Source organism: Phoca vitulina, unplaced genomic scaffold (genome assembly GCF_004348235.1).
Source record: "Phoca vitulina isolate PV1807 unplaced genomic scaffold, GSC_HSeal_1.0 scaffold100, whole genome shotgun sequence".
Classification (NCBI taxonomy): domain Eukaryota; kingdom Metazoa; phylum Chordata; class Mammalia; order Carnivora; family Phocidae; genus Phoca; species Phoca vitulina.
In genome coordinates this window covers 433,161-453,406 of record NW_022589803.1, presented here as the reverse complement: position 1 = coordinate 453,406, position 20,246 = coordinate 433,161, and the positions used below count along the sequence as shown (strand labels likewise).

The following is a 20,246-nucleotide window of genomic DNA, read 5'->3' as shown; positions in this document are numbered from 1 at the left end:
GGAAGATACTAAAATGTCCACTAAGTCCTAAGTAAGGTTGGCCTTACTTACTTATAAAGGACAAGGATAATTAATATTAGTGACTTCTACGTGTTTCTCAACAACTGTGAAAGTCACTGTTCTAACCACTGGCCTCTCCCTTCAATACTGGCTAAAGGCTCTGCTGATGACACATTCCTACATGGGGCCCTCCTCCACAGGTACAAGGACATAGAGTGGGTGGCTTCAACCAAGGCAACAGGGGTGAGGTGGGGGGGTGCAGGGGCGCATGCGCGTACCTGTTTCACTGCTGGGCCAAACTGCTTTTCCCTATGTGTGGTCTTCATTTCTCCAACACAACATGGCAGCCTGCCGTTACTTCAGGGCAGGCTTTACTTCTTGTCCTGAAACATCATGGCAGGAGCCCCTGGCACCATATTCCCCACCTTATTTAGAAAAAGAATCCGAGCCTGGGGGCAAACACCAGAGCCAGCACCCTGTAGAGGAGAGGGCAGTACAACTTCTGGCAATCCTTTACACCACAGCCTGAAACTGCTACTGTTCCCAGGCCCTATGGTCTCTGAGGAACTCCCATCCCCAAAGTCAGGCTGGGAACATCACTACTCAGAGCTTCAGTGTTCTCCTGCACCGTAGGTTTTTCTGCTCTGTTTGATTTCTTGATATCCCCAATTCCATCTGCTTTATCTATTCCAGAAGTTACTCAAAATTGTTGATCTACTGATGAGACCCCTCACCTATTTTCTCTTTGGTTTAGGTTCATTGTAATTTTTATCATTGCAATTTTTATATTACGTGGCAGGACTGTTTCACTAAGACTTCGGGAGGGAGAGGAAGTACATGTATGGCCTCAGGCCATCATCTTGAGCCAGAAGTTTTAACAGTATTTACTGAGTGAATTTTACGTCAGATCTTTCTAGGGTGGAATGCTAAATCCAAACACTACGAAAAAGTACTGCAGGCCAGGTCTAGGCAGTACGGCACTGACATTATCTGGAAAGCCATGTGGGATTCCAAATACATCTTAGGCCTTGTGATATTGTCCCACACTCACTGAAGCTCTACACATTTTTTTTTCAGTCTTTTTTCTCTATGTCCTTCAGACTGGATAGTGCCTAACTGGCTGATCTTTAAGTTCACAAACTCTTCTGCATCTCTACTTTGCAGTTTAAATGAATCAGTAAACTTTTTATTTAAATTTCTCCGTTCTAGGATACGTATCAGGTTCTTTTTTTACAGTTTTTATTTCTCTGCTGAGATTTGCTATTTATTCATTCATTACAGGCGGATTTTCCTCAACGTCCTGAGTAGTTACAACTGCTGCTTTAAAATCCTGTCTACGGAGTGTCTCAGTGGCTCAGTCAGTTAAATATCCAACTCTTGATTTCAGCTCAGGTCATGATCTCAGGGTCATGAGACTGAGCCCCATGTTGGGCTCCCTGCTCAGCGGAGAGTCTGTTTCAGATTCTTTCCCTCTGCCCCTCACCCCGCTTGGGCACTTGGCACTCTTTCTCTCTCAAATAAATAAATCTTTAAAAAAATAATAAAAATGAGAATAAATAAATAAATAAATTTCTGTCCACTAAATTCCAAAGTCAGGATCATTTTGGGGTAAGTGAGGAGTGACTACTAATGCATACAGTTTCTTTTTAGGGTGATGAAAAAGTTCTAAAGTTGACTATGGTAATGGCTGCTTAAAATATTCCACAGAAGAAAATCTCAATTTTTCGGGGCACCTAGCTGGCTCAGTCAGTGGGGTGTGCGACTCTTGATCTTGGGGTTTTGAGTTCAAGCCCCATGTTGGGTGTATAGATTACTTCAAAATAAAATCCTTTAAAAAAAAAAAGCTTTATTTATTTATTTGAGAGACAGAGAGACAGCACGAGTGGAGGGGCAGAGGGAGACGGAGAGAAAACCTCAAGCGCACTCTGTGCTGAGCACGGAGCCCGAGGCAGGGCTCAATCCCAGGACCCTGAGATCATGACCTAAGCCGAAACCAAGAGTTGGACGCTCAACCAACTGCAGCACCCAGGTCCCCCCTTAAAAATAAATTTTTTTTTTAAAAAGAAAGTTCAATTTCTCAATTAACAGCAAGTCCCTTATTCTAAATGCTGATTTAGCATCAATCCCAAGTGCTAGAATTTGCTAAGAAATAAATTAACTCCTATCAGACTATAGAGATATAACAACTAGTTTCATGTAATACATGAAACCTGCTTGGATCCTGGTTCCTAATAGAAAACTATAAGACATTTTGGGGACAGCAGAGAAAATGTGAATATGAGCTATTAGATGATACTAAGGAATTATGCCAAATTTTACTAGATATGATTACGAGGAGAATATTTAGGAGTCACATACTGAAATATTACATGTCATGAGGTCTACAATTACTGTCAGCTGATTCAGTTAAACACACACATACACACACAGAAGGTAAATATTGCAAAACATTAATAACTGTCAAATCTAGGCAGTGGGTGCTAACTATACCATGCTACCAATATTTCTGGATATTTGAACTTTTCATTCCAAAAAACTGGGGGGAGAAGCTACATGGCTAAAAAGAAATTTTATTCAGGATTTTCAGCCACTTAATAATTAAAATCCACATAATGTTAACATAATTTTATTTTGGCAATGATTTTTCATCCCAGGAATCCTTATCAGCTAACATTTTTCTACCTATTACCCCAGTTACCACAAGATGTCACTCTTCCCATGTTCAAATCAAAAGTCTTGCAAGGGAAAAGGCCGTTATCAGTACTAAATGGAAAATGCACTCAACTTCCAAGTTAATCTGAAAAACTTTAGAACCTTTTATATTTAGGAAATAAAGTTAAATAAATCCTCTCAGTTCACAGACAATGAAATACAGACTAGATATAAATGTTAAACTGAAAGTTTTTTTAAATTTCAGATAAGAAAGCTTTATCTGCAGGACTATCACTATCTTCAAGGAAACAGTCCCACCGTCAGCTACTTTAGTATCCAAATGTCTCAGAATGTTCTAAATAACCCTGGGGTCAATCCAGAGAAATGGGGCCAACTAGCCAGAGCTCAGAACTACGAGACATGTTTAGGACTCCTGCAGATAAGCCACTCTCTTGGAACTACTTCAAATCTCCCTGGGGTGCCCGGGTGGCTCAGTCAGTTAAGCCTCTGCCTTCGGTTCAGGTCACGATCCCAGGATCCTGGGATCGAGCCCCGCATCGGGCTCCCTAGTCAGTGGGGAGCCTGCTTCTCCTTCTCCCTCTGCCTACAGCTCCCTGCTGTGTGCTCTTGCACACTCTCTCACTTTCTTTCTCTCTTTCTGTCAAATAAATAAATAAAATCTTTAAAAACAAAACAAAAAACCTCCCCACCTCTGCACCCACAGCACATGGGATCTGGCCCAACACTGTGTTTGCCTATTAATCCTCTGTCAAGGAATAACACACTGTCAGAGCCCAATGGAGCAGTATTATGAACGAAAAGATTTAAAAGCTTTAACTAACATACCAAAAAACGGTTATTCCCATTCTCCTTGTCCCCACCCCCAACCTGGGTATCATTAAAGTGTACTACAACTTAAAATTTGTTAACATTTGAGGAATCTGGATGAAGAATACATAGGAGTTTTTAAGAAGCATTATTTAGAAATAATTCCAAATTTATAAAAAGGTGCAAAAACTGGTACAAAAAGCACCCATATACCATTTTCCTCAGATTTGCCTATGTTAACAGTTTACCCATCCGTTTTCATCATTTGCTATCTTGTATCCCTATTTATCTGTCTCTATCCATCTATCCCTGATGTTTTCCCTGAACCCTTTAAGGATATACATCATGGGGGTGCCTGGGTGGCTCAGTCGTTAAGTGTCTGCCTTTGGCTCAGGTCATGATCCCAGGGTCCTGGGATCGAGCCCCGCATTAGGCTCTCTGCTTGGCGGGAAGCCTGTTTCTCCCTCTCCCACTCCCCCTGCTTGTGGTCCCTTTCTCTCACTGTCTCTCTAATAAATAAATTAATTAAATCTTTAAAAAAAAGAAAAAGGATATACATCATGGCTCTTTACCCCTAACTATTCAGTGTGTGGTTCCTAAGTATAGAGACATTTACTTACATAAACACAGTATAGTTATCAACTTCATAAGCTTATACATGTTTATCTAGCATCTACTTTTTCTTTTTAAGATTTTATTTACTTGAGAGAGAGCACATGAGAGGGGGGAGGGTCAGAGGGAGAAGCAGACTCCCTGCCGAGCAGGGAGCCCGATGCGGGACTCGATCCTGGGACTCCAGGATCATGACCTGTGCCGAAGGCAGTCGCTTAACCAACTGAGCCACCCAGGCGCCCTCTAGCATCTGCTTTTGACCAGTTTTGTCATAACATCCTTTATAGCATTTTCCCTACAGTACTAGACCCAGCCTAGGCAAAGGTATTACATTTAATTGTCATGTCTCCCTAGGCCCCCTTTTTTTTTTTTTTTTAAAGATTTTATTTATTTGAAAGAGAGAGCACGAGAGGGAAGAGGGTCAGAGGGAGAAGCAGACTCCCTGCTGAGCAGGGAGCCCGATGTGGGACTTGATCCCGGGACTCCAGGATCATGACCTGAGCCGAAGGCAGTCGCTTAACCAACTGAGCCACCCAGGTGCCCTCCCTAGGCCCCTTTAATCTGGAACTTTTCCAAAGGCTTTTATGACATTGGCATTTTTGAGGAATACAGCACCTCTTGTGTTTTTAGTAAAACATACTTTATTTTTTGTCTATTTAATGTTCTTTATAATTAACTGAAGTTATGCCTCAGCCAGAATACGGCTTAGCTGATGCCGAGTCCGATTCTGTGTGCCTCTGTCACTTACACGATGACCCAAAGTGTTGCCCAAATTTTTCCACTGTGTAATTTCTGGTTGTTTCTTTTTCCTCACTTGCAACATAATAAATAGTCTGTGGGAAGCCATTTTAAAATCACCCGAATTTCTGCTCCTCATCAAATTGTCAACACAGAAATGCTTTGTACTATTTTTGTAACTTTTTTATAAGTCTGAAATAATTATCAAATAGTTTCAAAAAACTTGAAGCAACTTAAAATTAGAGTTTCAATTCTACCAGATCATAAAATCTCCTTGGCAGGGAGGAAAATGAGACAACAAATAAATACCTGTGCCTTAGACATAAGATTATGAAGGATTGATTTGTCTCAGTATACTTGCAATCACTAAAAGTAAACAATAAATGGCTTTTCCTAAGACCTAGAAATAACAATCAGCTTTTCCTTCAAACGATTTTCTATAACTAAGCACAGTTTTAAAGCAATGCTTCCACTTAACAGTCCTTCCTTAGGAACAAAACACAGCAGCCCACAGACGACTGCCTACTGTGTGAAACCTGCCTGGCCACATGCGTATTTCTCCTGGGTGCTGTCTACTGCACCAACATCACTGCACAGGCAGAGCGTTCCATTCTGCTACTGAATGCAAACTATCCCCACTCGTTGAGATGGGAAGGACAAAAAGGAATGAAAAGGTCCCCCATCACTTACTTTCTAAATCAGAAATAATGAGGTTGTCGTGGAGTTTCACGGCTCGGTGTTGCTCTACTTCATCTTCAAGTTCAAAGATGGTTTCTTTCATGTCGCTCCTCTCTGTCTCTTTTTCTTCTAGCTCTGATCTTAGTTTCTCTAATGTCATATTCAATTCTTCTATTTGTTTCTTAGCTTCTTCTTGGAAGGCTCGGTATTCATCTTCTACCTATACAGAATTGATGGTGCGGATTAGAAAAGTGAGAGCTGCTCTAAGAAAAATTCCAGAATGGAAGTATACATTGTTCCAAAGGAAGCTGAGCGTGAATTGCTAGGTATGAACTAAAACCACCTGTGTAAAAACTGTCTGAAAGTATGAAAAAGCACTCTACAATAATATAGGATTTTATGTAATATGCTTAAGCATAATTTGTTGCTACATCATTGACAATTATATTGACATATCACTGAACTTAACTAGATTATGAGGAAATTTTGGAAATTCTTCCTTCTCCAAAGTTTGGACAGAAGGCATGCATCTGATTAATAACATCCTCTCCACCCAAAAAAAAAAAAAAAAAATTTAATTTTAAATAAAATTAAATTTTTAAAAAATGTCTGATGTGTGACAGTTTCATTACCAAAATAAAAATGGAAACAAATTCTCAAATACTGTCACTGCAGAAGTATCAGCTCAAAGTGCCCTCCAACACATATGCTCCAACAAATAATACATTCCCTAAATTGTATCTCTAAACATCATCACTAAAATAATTAAGATCTAAATTATTTGAATTTTGGCCAAAGATATACTGATGTTTCTTACTTTAAAAATTACTGCACTAAAATAAGAAATAAAATGTTAAGATAGAATCATTGGATAACTCATGCAAATAAACCCTACATCAGCAATCACATGGGGCACAGACCCATGGCCGGAGTGCCAGCAACCCCAGCTGTAGTTCTGCATGAGTCCTCATTATTGTGGTAGATGTAAAACAAGGGGGCTGGACCCATGGTCGCTAAGGTCCTCGCCAGCAACAAGACAGCCCTCTAACAAACAGGAGCCTCCATGCTCCAAAAATATTTTTTAACTAGAAACAGAACTCTATTTGAAAAACTACAACCACAGGAAAAGGGGGAGACATTGCTGATCCCACAGACAGGTCTACTGGCTCTCATCTTTCCTATGCCAAAATGCATTAGAGATGAGGAGGTAAAACTGCACGATATGACCCCCCCTGGGCGCACCCAGATTAGAGACAAATTCTGTTGTTGTCATTCTAGTCCCTTCCTCTCACAGGCAGGAAAACAGTAACAAAACTCAAGTGAGTGGAAATGACATTATTTTAAGAATACTTTTGACTATATCCCAATAAAGAAAACCATTCTCAAGCTTTAAAACAAAATCAGCCTTAAAAAAGTGAATGACAGGGGTGCCTGGGTGGCTCAATCGTTAGGCGTCTGCCTTCGGCTTGTCATGATACCAGGGTCCTGGGATCGAGCCCCCACGTCGGGCTCCCTGCTCCGCGGGAAGCCTGCTTCTCCCTCTCCCACTCCCCCTGCTTGTGTTCCCTCTCTCGCTGTCTCTCTGTCAAATAAATAAAAATAAAAATAAAAATAAAGTAAAGTAAGTGAATGACACATCACACAAGTGATACTGGCTTTCAGTAAGTATGGTGTGTACTGCAGCTGCATAATGCTGCTCCAGAACATTTTATCTACTTGAGCAGTACCTTTGCAATGGTGTCCTGCAATCGATTGGCATCATTTCGGGTGTGAGCTAGGTCTTCCTGCAGGCTACTAGCCAGAGTCTCTGCTTTTTCTTTGTCCAGCCTGACACTCTCCAGGAGATCCTGAATATCAGATTTGTCTCCAGAGTTATGGATGGAATACAGCTCCGCCACTTTCTGCTTTTCATTCTCCAGCTGAGCCTTCAGGCGGTTCATCTCTATCTGATCACTGGCCACTGTGGCTTTGTACTCCTCTAATGTGGCTGCCAAGGCTGCTTTACCCTTCTGCTCAGACTCAATAATTCGCTCCATATGGTGATTGCGTTCTTTGAGCGCCCCTATCATTTCTTGAGCTTCCTTGTTGTCTTGTTCTGCCATCTTCAAAGTATTGCTTAAATGCTGCTGGACACCGAGAAGCTGCTCTCGTTCGAAACGGGCATTTTCTGCCAGGTCCATATAACGTTGCTCCAATTCCATATAGCGTCCGCTTTTCACATCCTCGTCTATGACATAAGAAATGTGATGCTCATCGAGAAGTGAGCGGAAATATTCAATCTGTCGGCTAAAGTGTTCCAACTTATCACTCTGCTGACATAAAGACTCCATAAGAATAACCTTCTCTTCCCCCAGCCTTTCATTTTCACTGTTCAGTTCCTGGGTTATCTGCTGTAAATCAGCTAGCTCTTGCAGAGTCGCCTGAAGTTCCTCACTTGTGCTGTGTTGGTTCTCTTCCATCTGATGTATCCGTTCTGTCAAGCAAGCGACGGACACTTCACTCGCGTTGCCACTGCTCCCCTTCCGGGAGCGCTCTATGCTCGGAACGCCTTCGGACTCTGAGGACGATGGTGCGTCCAGGGCATCATCGCTCGACGTGAGGGGCTGGTACACCTCACTGCACTCACTGTCTAGGTTGTCCATAGAGTTACTGTGCTGATGGTCCATGAGGGTGTTTTCATCCTGGCTCAAGAGATCCTCCACGGAACCAGGGGCAGAGCCTTCCACCGAAGAGGTCAGGGTCCCTCCTCCATCGCTCTGGTTGCCAGGGGTGATTTCTGGGCTCAGGGACTGATAACCAAACAGTTTTTCGGAATTGTCTAACCTCTGCTCTAGGGAAAAGCCCAGCGCGTTCAACCTGTCCTTTAACATTCTGTTTTCGTTTTTTAGCTGGTTGAGTTCTTCCCGGATGGCAGTATTCTGTTCCTGCAACTGCAGTAAAGTGGACTCGACGTCAGTTGGCTGGTGAGCAATGATGGCTTCCTTCTCCTCAGATTTTTCATCACCCTTGGAATGATCCTCATTAATGCCCAGCTGAGCACGCATGTCTCGGAGTTCATTTCTCAAATGTAAGATTTCCACATCCTTGGTTTTTGCCAATGTGAGAAGATCTTTCACTTTGGCTTCCAAAGCAGCTTTGTCACTGATCTGATTGTCTGACTTAGACTTGCTCATGCGAACGTCACATTCTGTAGCCGTGCGGCTGCGGGAACGCTTGGCCAATGCCACGTCATTAGCTCCCTGACCCGCAGAAGGTAGTTTTTTGCTCTGGCTTAGTCGGGTACGTTCACGTAATCTTTCTCTAGTAGAACCGGATTCTTTATTACCTATGGAAGTGCTCCGCTTGGATGAACTTGTGCCTAAGTGTTTAAAACAAAGAATGGAAGGCAAAAATATTAGCAAGAAAAGGCACAAAGGTTATGCCCGAGGTCTAATCAGATGAGATCTAGAGACCTACACATTGATTCTGACCGACATTAATCTTGCCTTAGATTCTGGTTACTGTAAAATTCCGTTTCCTCAAAACCAGATCATTCATCTTTTAATTATTAATGAAAAAGAAGTTATACACTGAATTGTATACTTTAAAAAGGTGAATTTTACAAAATGTGAATTATATCTCAATAAATCTATTACGTAAAAAAAGTTGCACGTTAACTTGAATCCTAAACCATGGCTTTAAACAAATGTCCAAGGGCATAATATTCTAGGGCAAGCTAGATAAAGCGGACTCTAGGATTAACCAGTCAGGTAGCAAACTAACTGTAGAAGCAGATGGTAAAGAAAGATCACAGATGAGCAAGAAGGGTAAGGCGGCTTCTGGACAAACAAAAAATCTAAGCTACCTATGATAAACACAAAGTATGATCAAAGTAAGTGCAAAAAGTTTTCACATCATAGCATGCCACATAAATAGTACCAATAACATTAATTATAATAAGGCTAATGTGTACTTAGCACTTGCTTTACACACACACAGATGAACACTTCACATACATTAATTTATACAAGCCTCATTATTATCAACATGAAGAAACTCACACACACAGATGCTAAATAATCTGCCAACACCCCACATGTAATAAGTGGATGAGCCCAAATTCAAATGCAGGCAAACAGTCTGGCTCCAGAATCTGAAACTTAAGAAGTATGTTATGCTGCCTCCCTAAATGTTAGAAAACAATAATGTACAAATGCTAACTAATGATGGCACATTATCAAATATGCTATATGAATCAGTATTACCTGACTGCTAAAATTCTAAACCTGTGAAAACTGACATGATCGTGTGTTTAATACAGAAAGAACAGGAATATGCTTACCTATAAATACTTAAGAAATAATTAGCTGCTTTTTACTTTGTAAAATAAGATCTAGACCTAATCAGTAAGTGTTCTGTAAGAACCTGATAGTTTTTTACGTGGCAGGCACCAGGCTGCAGAGGTAAGAGGGAGAGAAAGGTCGATGTGATATAGGAAGACAGCCAGTAATTCTGCCAGGGATCAGGTGTAGAGCAGGGGAGGGAATTCTGGCTGGCCACAGGACAGGATGAGGAAGCAGAAGTGAACAGGACGCACAGCAAGGAAAAGTAAGGTCACACAATGAATGGAAGCAGCAGGGGAAGTTTTTATGGGGCCCTGAACGCCAAGGGAAATTTAGTGAGTCCCACAGTAAATGTTCAATAAATGTTCTGGAGCAAGAAAGACAGAGAACAGCATTTTTATGAAAATGAATCCAGACGATGCTAAGTGAAACATCTGAGGAAGAAGAGCAGTCAAGGAGGAAGGTGGGCAGGAAGAGCAGTAAAAGTGAAGGAGGGCCTACATCTGGGGAGTGAGATCAGGATCTCTGCAAGAACAGAGAAGGGATGATACATCTGTAACAGATTTACAGGGTAAAAGTAACAAGATGAGGAGAAACAATTGCAAATGGAGGCCAAAAAAGGAAAAGGGTGGTATAACCGAAGTATTCATTCTCTCCATTTCTGTAGACAGTACCAATCATCCTTCTTTTCCAAACCAAAACCCGTCCTAAGAAGGAAAAGATCTGGGCATTCCTGAAAGACAAAAGGAAAGGAGACAGTAATGAGGGGAGGGATTGATAATGCCCCAAAAGGAAAGGAGAGGTAAAGGAACGAGAAAGGAAGAGAGAAAACATGACAAAGAAAAGCTCCCCTTCGGGATTATTGTGCCCAGTGAGTAGATGGAAGAATCTGAGTTACAGACAAGTGAAATGGTCTTAGAGAAGTCACGGGGAGTAAATAAAGGTAGAGCAGATCAACTGAAGAGTTAAGGACGTTGTTAGGGGCTCAATTGTGTCCTCAATTCATATGTTGAAGCCATAACCCCCAGTACCTCAGAATTGACTCTACTTGGGAAAAGAGTTATAATTAACGTAAAGAGGTACTTATATTAACATGGGGTTTGTTACGGTGGGCCCTAATCCAAAGATATCATAAAAACTGTTATCTGTAAGAAGAGGAGACCGGGACACAGACACAGAGAGAGGGATGACCATGTGAGGAGACAATGAGAAGAGAGCCAACTACAAGCCAAGGAGAGAGGTCTCAGAACAAATCAAACTGGCCGACACCTTGATCTCAGACTTCTAGCCAGTTTTGGTGAAACTACGTGTCTGTTATTTATGCCACCCAGTCTGTATAATTTGTTATGGGTGCCTTAACAAACTAATACAGACGTACAAAGCTGCCTCCAGTAGAGGCAATGGATCCAGGGAGGAGATAACTGAATTCAGCTGGAGGGCAGGTGGCACTGGTCAGCAGGGAACCAGGGTACAAATGCAAGGGAGCTCTCCCAATAAATTCTAAAAGCTGGAAATAAGAAGAGATATAGATGGTATTAGAGTACTTAATTTCCTTCTTACAACACAGGCTGCAGTGTTAAGTGTGGTGATGACCTCAGGCTTGAGCATAAAAGACCTAAGGTGCAGTCCTTGCTCCACCACCAGCTTTGAAGCCTGGTACAACGTGGTACGGTACCCAATAAATATTTTCTGAGCAAATGAATACAAGGCCTTAGGCAAGATACTTCAGCTTTAAGCATAGCTCTCACATCTCTAAAATGAGGATAATAACAGCCTCTACCTCATATGGCTATAGTGAGGATAAAATGGAATGGTGCCTGGTCTAACAGTGCCTTCCTCATGATCATACCACATGACTATTATAACTAACAAGGGGGCGTGATCTGGGATAGAAAGATGAGTCCACAGAAGATCAAAGTAGGAGAGAAGACAGTAGGTAAACCTGGGCTATGAAAAAGTCTAATACATACATGAGGGGCTAAAGGCCTAAATAATGATGATAAAGAAAGTCTGCTATAGTTTTTGCCAATGTGCTTTCATCAGCTGTATTACAAACAAATGATCTTGGGGCACCTGGTTGTCTTGGTCGGTGGAGCATGTGACTCTTGATGTCGGGGTTGTGAGTTCGAGCCCCACGTTGGGCGTACAAATTACTTAAAAATAAAATCTTTTAAAAAATAAATAAATAATAAAAAATAAATAAATAAAAACACACGATCTTGTGTTTACCGAAGTTTTAAAGTTTTTTCTATAAGCGTAAGAAGTAAAATATGATAGCATTACTCCTTGGACTACAGGTTGAGTTCATTTACGGACTCCATCAAATCTAAAGCCAAATTGCTGCTAATGAAGAGAGAATGGTAGAACACGAATGAATGGATCCAGGCATTGATCACCAAAAGCTGCTAACATCTTGGAAAGACAGACAACCAGAAATGATGTGCCTACTGGTGGATGGACAACTATTATGTATGAAGGAGTCTTGGGGGAAAAAAGGAACCTGAATCTGTCCCATCAAGGCTCTAGATCCAATGACATTAACAGTAAATGAACAAAGGAATATGGTCAAGGACATCAAGGAGATGTGTCATCAAAATCCAGATCACGGGAAAATAGAGGTCAAACATCCTATATTTCTAGAAAAATTAAATTGTAAGAAAAAAATAGATTTAAGGAAGAGTAACAATTTATAAATGGACCGTAAATGAATCCTGATCCAGAGACAGTAAATATACATATGCAGTATTTATGAAAAAGTTGGAAATTTGAGGGCGCCTGGGTGGCTCAGTTGGTTAAGCAACTGCCTTCGGCTCAGGTTATGATCCTAGAGTCCCAGGATCGAGTCCCGCATCGGGCTCCCTGCTCAGCGGGGAGTCTGCTTCTCCCTCTGACCCTCCCCCCTCTTATTCTCTCTCTCTCTCAAATAAATAAAATCTTTTAAAAAAAAAGAAAAGAAAAAGTTGGAAATTTGAATAAGTATTTCTTTATATTTATATTTATGATTTGAGGAATTACTATTAATTATTTTAAGGGCTGATAATGGTATTGTTTAATATTTTTAGGGGAATCCTTATCTTTCAAAGATAATTACATATTTGCTCATGAAATTATAGGACACTTGGAATTTGCTTCAAAATAATGAGGAGGGAAGGTGGATGTTAAGGAATTAAGACTGGCCATTGGTTGACAAGGGTGATGAGTAATGGGGTTGAAATACAAATACTTTTGTACATCGAACATTTTCTGTAAGTAATAGAACCCCTTAAATACCACTGCACTCTGCTATTTAAACAAAAAAAGCAGTTTTACTCTGAATGCCACCCATACCTGTGCTGATCTTGGATTTGTTCTCCACGGTGGTCATGGCAGGGGCCGATGCTGAAGATGCTGTGGAAGGGCAGGTGCTTTTCTTTCCTTTAACACCATTAGTCACTGTCACCCCTCCAGCCATTCCAGCTAAGAGGTCATCATTGCTCTTGGTCTAGAAGCAACAGAAGATAAAAGCATACTGATTAGATGAAGCAAGAGTAAATAATATTTTGGGACTAAACAAAGCTCTTGGCTTTTACACTGAATTCAAGATCAAGAGCTCTACAAAGATTTTCTGACAGTTACCAAGCAGTACTTCATACTGCGCTACAGAAAGAGAACCTCTTTACTGGTTTATAAACAATCACACACTTCTTTTTAAAATACAAAAATCACATATGTAATCAAAGACTTTATGGAAGCCTACTGTGTGCCCACATGTGCCAGAGTCAGTGAGGGTTAGGAAAAAGTGAAGACATCCTCTTAGTTACTCTTTCACCTAGGACATGACTTATGAACAGGGATCATCTGAGTGCTGTCACATGGGCTCTGAGGAAAGTTCTATAATGCCACAGAAAGTGCCATCCTGCAATTTCTAGAGGGAAATACCGGTAAGAATCAGAAATAATCTTTATTGCTTTAAAGTAAATCAGTGATGGAACCATTACTTTGAAATTTATTTTTCTTAGAACCTGACCTAATTTTTAGTAGTCTAATTTAAGCCAAAATTGAAAGATTTTTTTCTTAAAGCTTAGGTAATATATAAAATCCAGACAGTTTAAGGTTAGAGTGAGGGTTAGTCAGCCTAAATGATCATACTCCTTGAGAAAGACCCTTTGCAATACTTATTTATATTTTCCAAAGACTGAAAAAAATACAAGCTTTTTAAAAAGAAAACGAGCATCAGCTATACTTCAATTAAAAAAAAGAAGAAAACAAGCACTCTGGATGAGATCGGGTATAAAATTATTACTTAAAGAAAAGATAGTGAAGAAACCTGTTTTTACTTCTAGGAATGGAAGAACAGAGGAGTTAAAAATCTGTGAAAAAAAGAAAAACTACTTTTTCAAAATCAATTAATTCATTTGAGAGAGACAGCACAAGTGGGAGGGGCAGAGGAAGAGGGAGAGAGAATCTCAAGCAAACTCCGCATTGCGATACCACAACCCTGAGTCCAGGGACGCCTGGGTGGCTCAGTCGGTTCAGCGTCTGCCGTCAGCTCAGGTCATGATCCCAAGGTCCTGGGATCAAGTCCTGCATTGGGCTCCTTGCTCAGTGGGGAGGCTGTTTCTCCCTCTGCCTGCTTTGCCTGCCACTCCCCCTGCTGTGCGCTCTCTCTCTCTCCCTCTCTAACAAATAAATAAATAAAATCTTTAAAAAAAAAAGACCTACTGTTGGTGGAAATGCAAGCTGGTGCAGCCACTCTGGAAAACAGTATGGAGGTTCCTCAAAAAGTTGAAAATAGAGCTACCATACGATCCAGCAATTGCACTACTGGGTATTTACCCCAAAGATACAAAAGTAGGGACCCGAAAGGCTACGTGCACCCCGATGTTTATAGCAGCAATGTCCACAATAGCCAAACTGTGGAAAGAGCCAAGATGTCCATCGACAGATGAATGGATAAAGAAGAGGTGGTATATATATACAATGGAATATTATGCAGCCATCAAAAGGAATGAGATCTTGCCACTTGCAATGACATGGATGGAACTGGAGGGTATTACGCTGAGTGAAATAAGTCAAACAGAGAAAGACATGTATCATATGACCTCACTGATATGAGGAATTCTTAATCTCAGGAAACAAACTGAGGGTTGCTGGAGTGGGGGGTGGGGTGGGAGGGATGGGGTGACTGGGTGATAGACACTGGGGAGGGTATGTGCTCTGGTAAGCGCTGTGAATTGTGCAAGACTGTTGAATCTCAGATCTGTACCTCTGAAACAAATAATGCAATATATGTTAAGAAAAAAAAAAAGAAGATGATAGCAGGAGGGGAAGAATGAGGGGGGGGAAATTAGAGGGGGAGACGAACCATGAGAGACGATGGACTCTGAAAAACAAACTGAGGGTTCTAAGGGGAGGGGGGTGGGAGGATGGGTTAGCTTGGTGATGGGTATTAAAGAGGGCACGTTCTGCATGGAGCACTGGGTGTGATGCACAAACAATGAATCATGGAACACTACATCTAAAACTAATGATGTAATGTATGGTGATTAACATAACAACAAAAAAATAAAAAAAAAAGATGTATAGTACAACAGAAGTTGGGGGGACTATGGCTATTGTGCAGAAAATATAAGCCTTTATTTTCATTTGATTAAAAAAAAAAAAAAAAGACCTAAGCCGAAACCAAGAGTCGGACACTCAACTGACTAAGCCACCCAGGCACCCCAAGAAAAACTACTTTTTAAAAAAAAAGAACCAAAAAGTTTTGTCCCATTAGGGTGAAAGCATAAGTTAGCCAACTGATTTACTATTGTTGTCTATTTGGAGCCATGTAACCATAATAAATTCTTAAGCAATCATAACAAATTCATCTCTACAGATTAAAATGCTTCATAAATTACTAATCTCTAAAGTCTCTTCCTGTTCTGTTAGTAGAATAGATTCTGTTCTCATCATTCAATTATAAAAGTTACAATATAATACCATTTGCTAGGTCAATCTGTCTTACTAGAGGTAGAAAGGATTAATGTTTTTAATGAATTAAACTAATTAAGCTTTGGTAATTTAGGATTGTCACATTATGAAAAACCTAGTTATATAATGAGGAAGGAGAAAACTGCATTAATCATTAAGGATTGTTCATATTCTTTAAGACTAGTGTCTGTTTATGAAATTGGTCATCAACTATGATGCAAAAAATCTGTAAATCAAATTCTACTTCCTTCCTGTCAATTTGTCCCTCATCAATTAATCAGTATATAAACTCAACATACCCTTATATTTTCAAATAACCTTTTATATTCCATTAATAGAAGTTAGAATTATCTTTGAGGTAATTTTTCTTCCTTCATAAGTTAAATGATAGTAGCGTACTGGCACATGAATAAACAATGGAATAGAAAAGAATCCAAAAAGAAACTGCATATAAAGACACCTGATTCATGACCAAAGAAGCAGTACAGAAAAAAATTGGTTTTTCAATAAATGATACTAGGTCAACTGCATATTCACAAAAGAAAAAAAATGAATGAGCCCTACTTCACACCATATCAAAAATAAATTCCAAGGCTTTCTAACTATGATTCAAAATCCTGAATGATGCAACAAAGAATTGATAAATTTGACTACATTAAAATTAAAATCTGGGGCGCCTGGGTGGCTCAGTCGTTAAGCGTCTGCCTTCGGCTCAGGTCATGATCCCAGCGTCCTGGGATCGAGCCCCACATCGGGCTCTCTGCTCCGCGGGAAGCCTGCTTCTCCCTCTCCCACTCCCCCTGCTTGTGTTCCCTCTCTCGCTGTGTCTCTCTCTGTCAAATAAATAAATAAAATCTTTAAAAAAAAAAAAAAAATTAAAATCTTAAAGAATTTTAAAAATCCTGTGCATGATACAAAAATGAGAAACTGGGAGAGTATATTTGCAATTTCTCACAAATAAATGGCTAATATCCTTAATACACAAAGAACTCTTAGAAATCAATGGGTAAGAGACACATAGAAAAGTGAGCAAAATAAATAATCACCTACAGTCGATCCCCACACAATACAAAAATTATAACCAGAATAACTCACAATAGGAGAAATGCAAATTAAACAACACTGAGATACCACATCTCACCTATCAGACTGGCAAAAATGAAAAGTTATGACATTCCTTTGTGAAGGATGTGCGGAAACAGGCGCTCTTATAAGTTGCTGGTGAGAACACAGCTGGATGTGGCCTTATGAAAGGCATCCAGCAATGTCTAACAGAACTACGTATACACTTACTTTGTTCCCAGCAACCCACCTCTAGGAATTTCACCTGAAGACATACCTCCAATAATACAAAAATACACACACTTAAGGCTACTCAATGCAGTACTGCCTTTTAAAAAAGATTTTGTTTATTTATTTGAGAGAAAGAGAGAGCACAAGCAGGGGGGAGAGGTAGAGGGAGAGGGAGAAGCAGACTCCCCGCTGAGCAGGGAGCCCAACTCGGGGCTCGATCCCAGGACCCTGGGATCATGATCTGAGCTGAAGGCAGACACTTAACCAACTGAGCCACCCAAGCGCCTCTGCAGCATTGTCTTTAACTGCAAAATACTGGAAACACCTTGAATGCCCATACCAGGACAGTAGCTCAATAAACTATAGTACATCCGTACAAAGACACATTAAAGAGAATGAGAAAGACTGCTATAAATTGGTGTAAAGAGATTTCTAGAATACATTAAGTGAAAAAAAGCAAAGTGCAGAAACAGATCTAATTATGGCAACTTCTGCGTAAAAAGGGGAAATAACACAATAAATATACATGTATCTGATCATTTATGCAAAAAGAAACACAGGAAGGAGAAAAACAAAAACCCAACTAGACTGTTTACCTCCTAGGGATGGCTGGGGACAGAAGGAATGGGGTAGGGGAGGGGCACTTCTCTGAATACATCTTCTCCTAATTCTGACATGTGGAACTGAACCTTAGTAGTGTTTCACATGCTCGCAGTTAATTAATTAATTAAACAAGGGTAGGGGAAACCCTAAAATGGAACACAATAGGAACAAATGGACCCAACTGCATTTCAAATAAATAACACAGCCACACAGGGTGGAGGGTGGGGGAAGAATCCAAGTATCGTCTGAAAACACTATTTTGACTATAAATCCTCAAACTCTCAAGCTAAAGACCAAAAAAAGTATACATTTTGAATTCTACCTGGTAGATTTGTTTTTGGCAGTGGTATGGTGAGCAATTCTGTAACTACTGCCTACATATTCTAGGATTGAGAAAATAAATATATTATAATGAAAGCCAGGTTTCTCACTATCAGGAGACTGGGATTACAATTACAGAGAGTGAAAAGGCTACTCTAAATACTGTCAAGTGGATTTGGAAGTAACAGTGTGAACTCATAAGGTTTTAATATATATGGAGGGAAAGAGACACAGAAATTGATAAAAATATGTAAGTGCACACGTGTGCACTTGAACACACCTAGTTTCCAAAGGCTTTATTTTTTTTATTTAAATTCAGTTAATTAACATATAATGTATTATTTGTTTCAGGGGTACAGGTCTGTGATTCATCAGTGTTACTTAACACCCAGTGCTCACCAGAACACACCTTCCCAATGTCCAAAGGCTTTAAGTGCCATCCTCCACTAAAAGGAACAAGACCTTCTTCTTGAAGAAGAGGCTGACTCTGGGCTAGGTATGGAGAAACAGAGAACTTCTCATGTCAGAAATTAAGGGGTTGCTCAAAAAATAGAAACACATTGAAAGAACACCAGAGTCAGCTCAAAGGGGCTCCCACTGACCAAATAGGGGACAATAAAATGATGCTAACCAAAAAAAAAAAAAAAATGATGCTAACCACTGACAGCCCACTGAGTAAGAATCCATTCTTCCACACTGACATAAATGAATATATAGATGGAGCAAAAGTGAAAACTCCTTCTTTGTTTTTTTTGAAAACAACTTCTTGTAAGTAGAATGCCAACTACTAAATGTAGAAAGAATGATGGAATTCAAAAACTACTACTTGGCAAAAATCATACTAATAACTGATTCTGGAAAGGATCATAAAGAATTGCTAAAACTAGGGTATGAACGTCTGATGCGAAAGAGAATATTTATAAAGTCTCGAAATATTTTTGACAAGATACTTATGAATTACAAAAGGAACATGGTAACCTGATAGCAGAAAAACCAGACATCACCTTAACCAAATTAAGTTAGTATCACCAGGAATGGAACAGATTGACCAATGCTGCACCAAGGACATGTGGCTTCTGTGGAACTTCTGCCAAAAACCCATTAACCCCAACCTAATCACAAAGAAACACTGAGAAACCTAAATCTGGAGGACAGTCTACCAAATAAACTGGCCTACATTCTTTAGTAACATCCAGGTCACAAAAGATAAAGACTGAGGAACTGTCCCAAATTTAGGAAGAAAAGAAGAGCGTGACAACTAAACGTAATTCACTATCCTGGATTGAGAGCTGGACCAGAAAAAAAAATGTTCTTCTTTTTTGCTAAAATGGACATTAGCACAATTGGTGAAATTTAATTAAAGTCTAGAGATGAGAAACTAGCATTTTATCAATGTTCACTTCCAGATCTGGTAATTGTACTATGGTTATAAAAGAGAACAGGGGTGCCTCGGTGGCTCAGTAGGTTAAGCATCCGCCTTCCACTCAGATCATGATCTCGGGGTCTGCTTCTCCCTCTCCCTCTGTGCGCTCTCTTGCTCTCGCTCTCACTCTCTCTCAAGTAAATAAGTAAAAATCTTTAAAAAAAATAATTCTATATAGATTGAGGATCTAAATATAAAATGTAAAATAATAACACTCTTGAAAAAAGTACAGGAAACTGTCTTCTTGACCTTGGGATAGGGAAAGATTTTATAAACACACACACACCCCTAACCTAAACAAAAGATTAACAAACTGGACTATATTAAAATTAAGAACTTCCATTTATCAAAAGATACCATTAAAGGAGAAAGAGAAGGCACAGAGTGGGAGAACATTATGTGCAACACAAATAAATGACAAAGGGCTCACATCTAGAATAGATGTGAATATATATATATATTCAGAATATAAATATATATAAATATATTAATATTAATAAATATATTATATTTGTATATAATATATTGTATATTATATTAATATTAATAAATATATTCAAAATATAAATCAGTACAAAAAAACACACTACACCACCTCATACCCATTTCTATGGCTACTATAAAAAGAAAAAGTGCTGGTGAGGACATGGAAAAATTAAAACACTCGTTGGGAACAGAACTCCTTGGTGGGAATGGAAATGGTGAAGCTGCTGTGGAAAACAGTTATGGAGGCTCCTCAAAAATTAAAAATGGAATTACCATATGACCCAGAAATTCCATTTCTGAGTATATACCCAAAAAACTGAAAGCAGGGCTTCTTTGAG

At 39.8% G+C, this 20,246-nt stretch overlaps 1 protein-coding gene across 3 annotated transcripts in view; it reads right to left on the bottom strand.

Annotated features, from left to right (window-relative positions):
- Nucleotides 1-20,246, bottom strand: part of SPECC1L (sperm antigen with calponin homology and coiled-coil domains 1 like) — a 126,993-nt gene that overhangs the window by 70,233 nt on the left and 36,514 nt on the right. For all 3 annotated transcript variants that reach the window (XM_032397549.1, XM_032397550.1, XM_032397548.1), the window contains exons 3-5: nt 13,158-13,311; nt 7,236-8,866; nt 5,521-5,728 (exon numbers count right to left, since the gene is read on the bottom strand). In XM_032397549.1, coding sequence (XP_032253440.1) covers nt 5,521-5,728; nt 7,236-8,866; nt 13,158-13,311 — 1,993 coding nt within the window. The remainder of the gene's footprint in view (nt 1-5,520; nt 5,729-7,235; nt 8,867-13,157; nt 13,312-20,246) is intronic.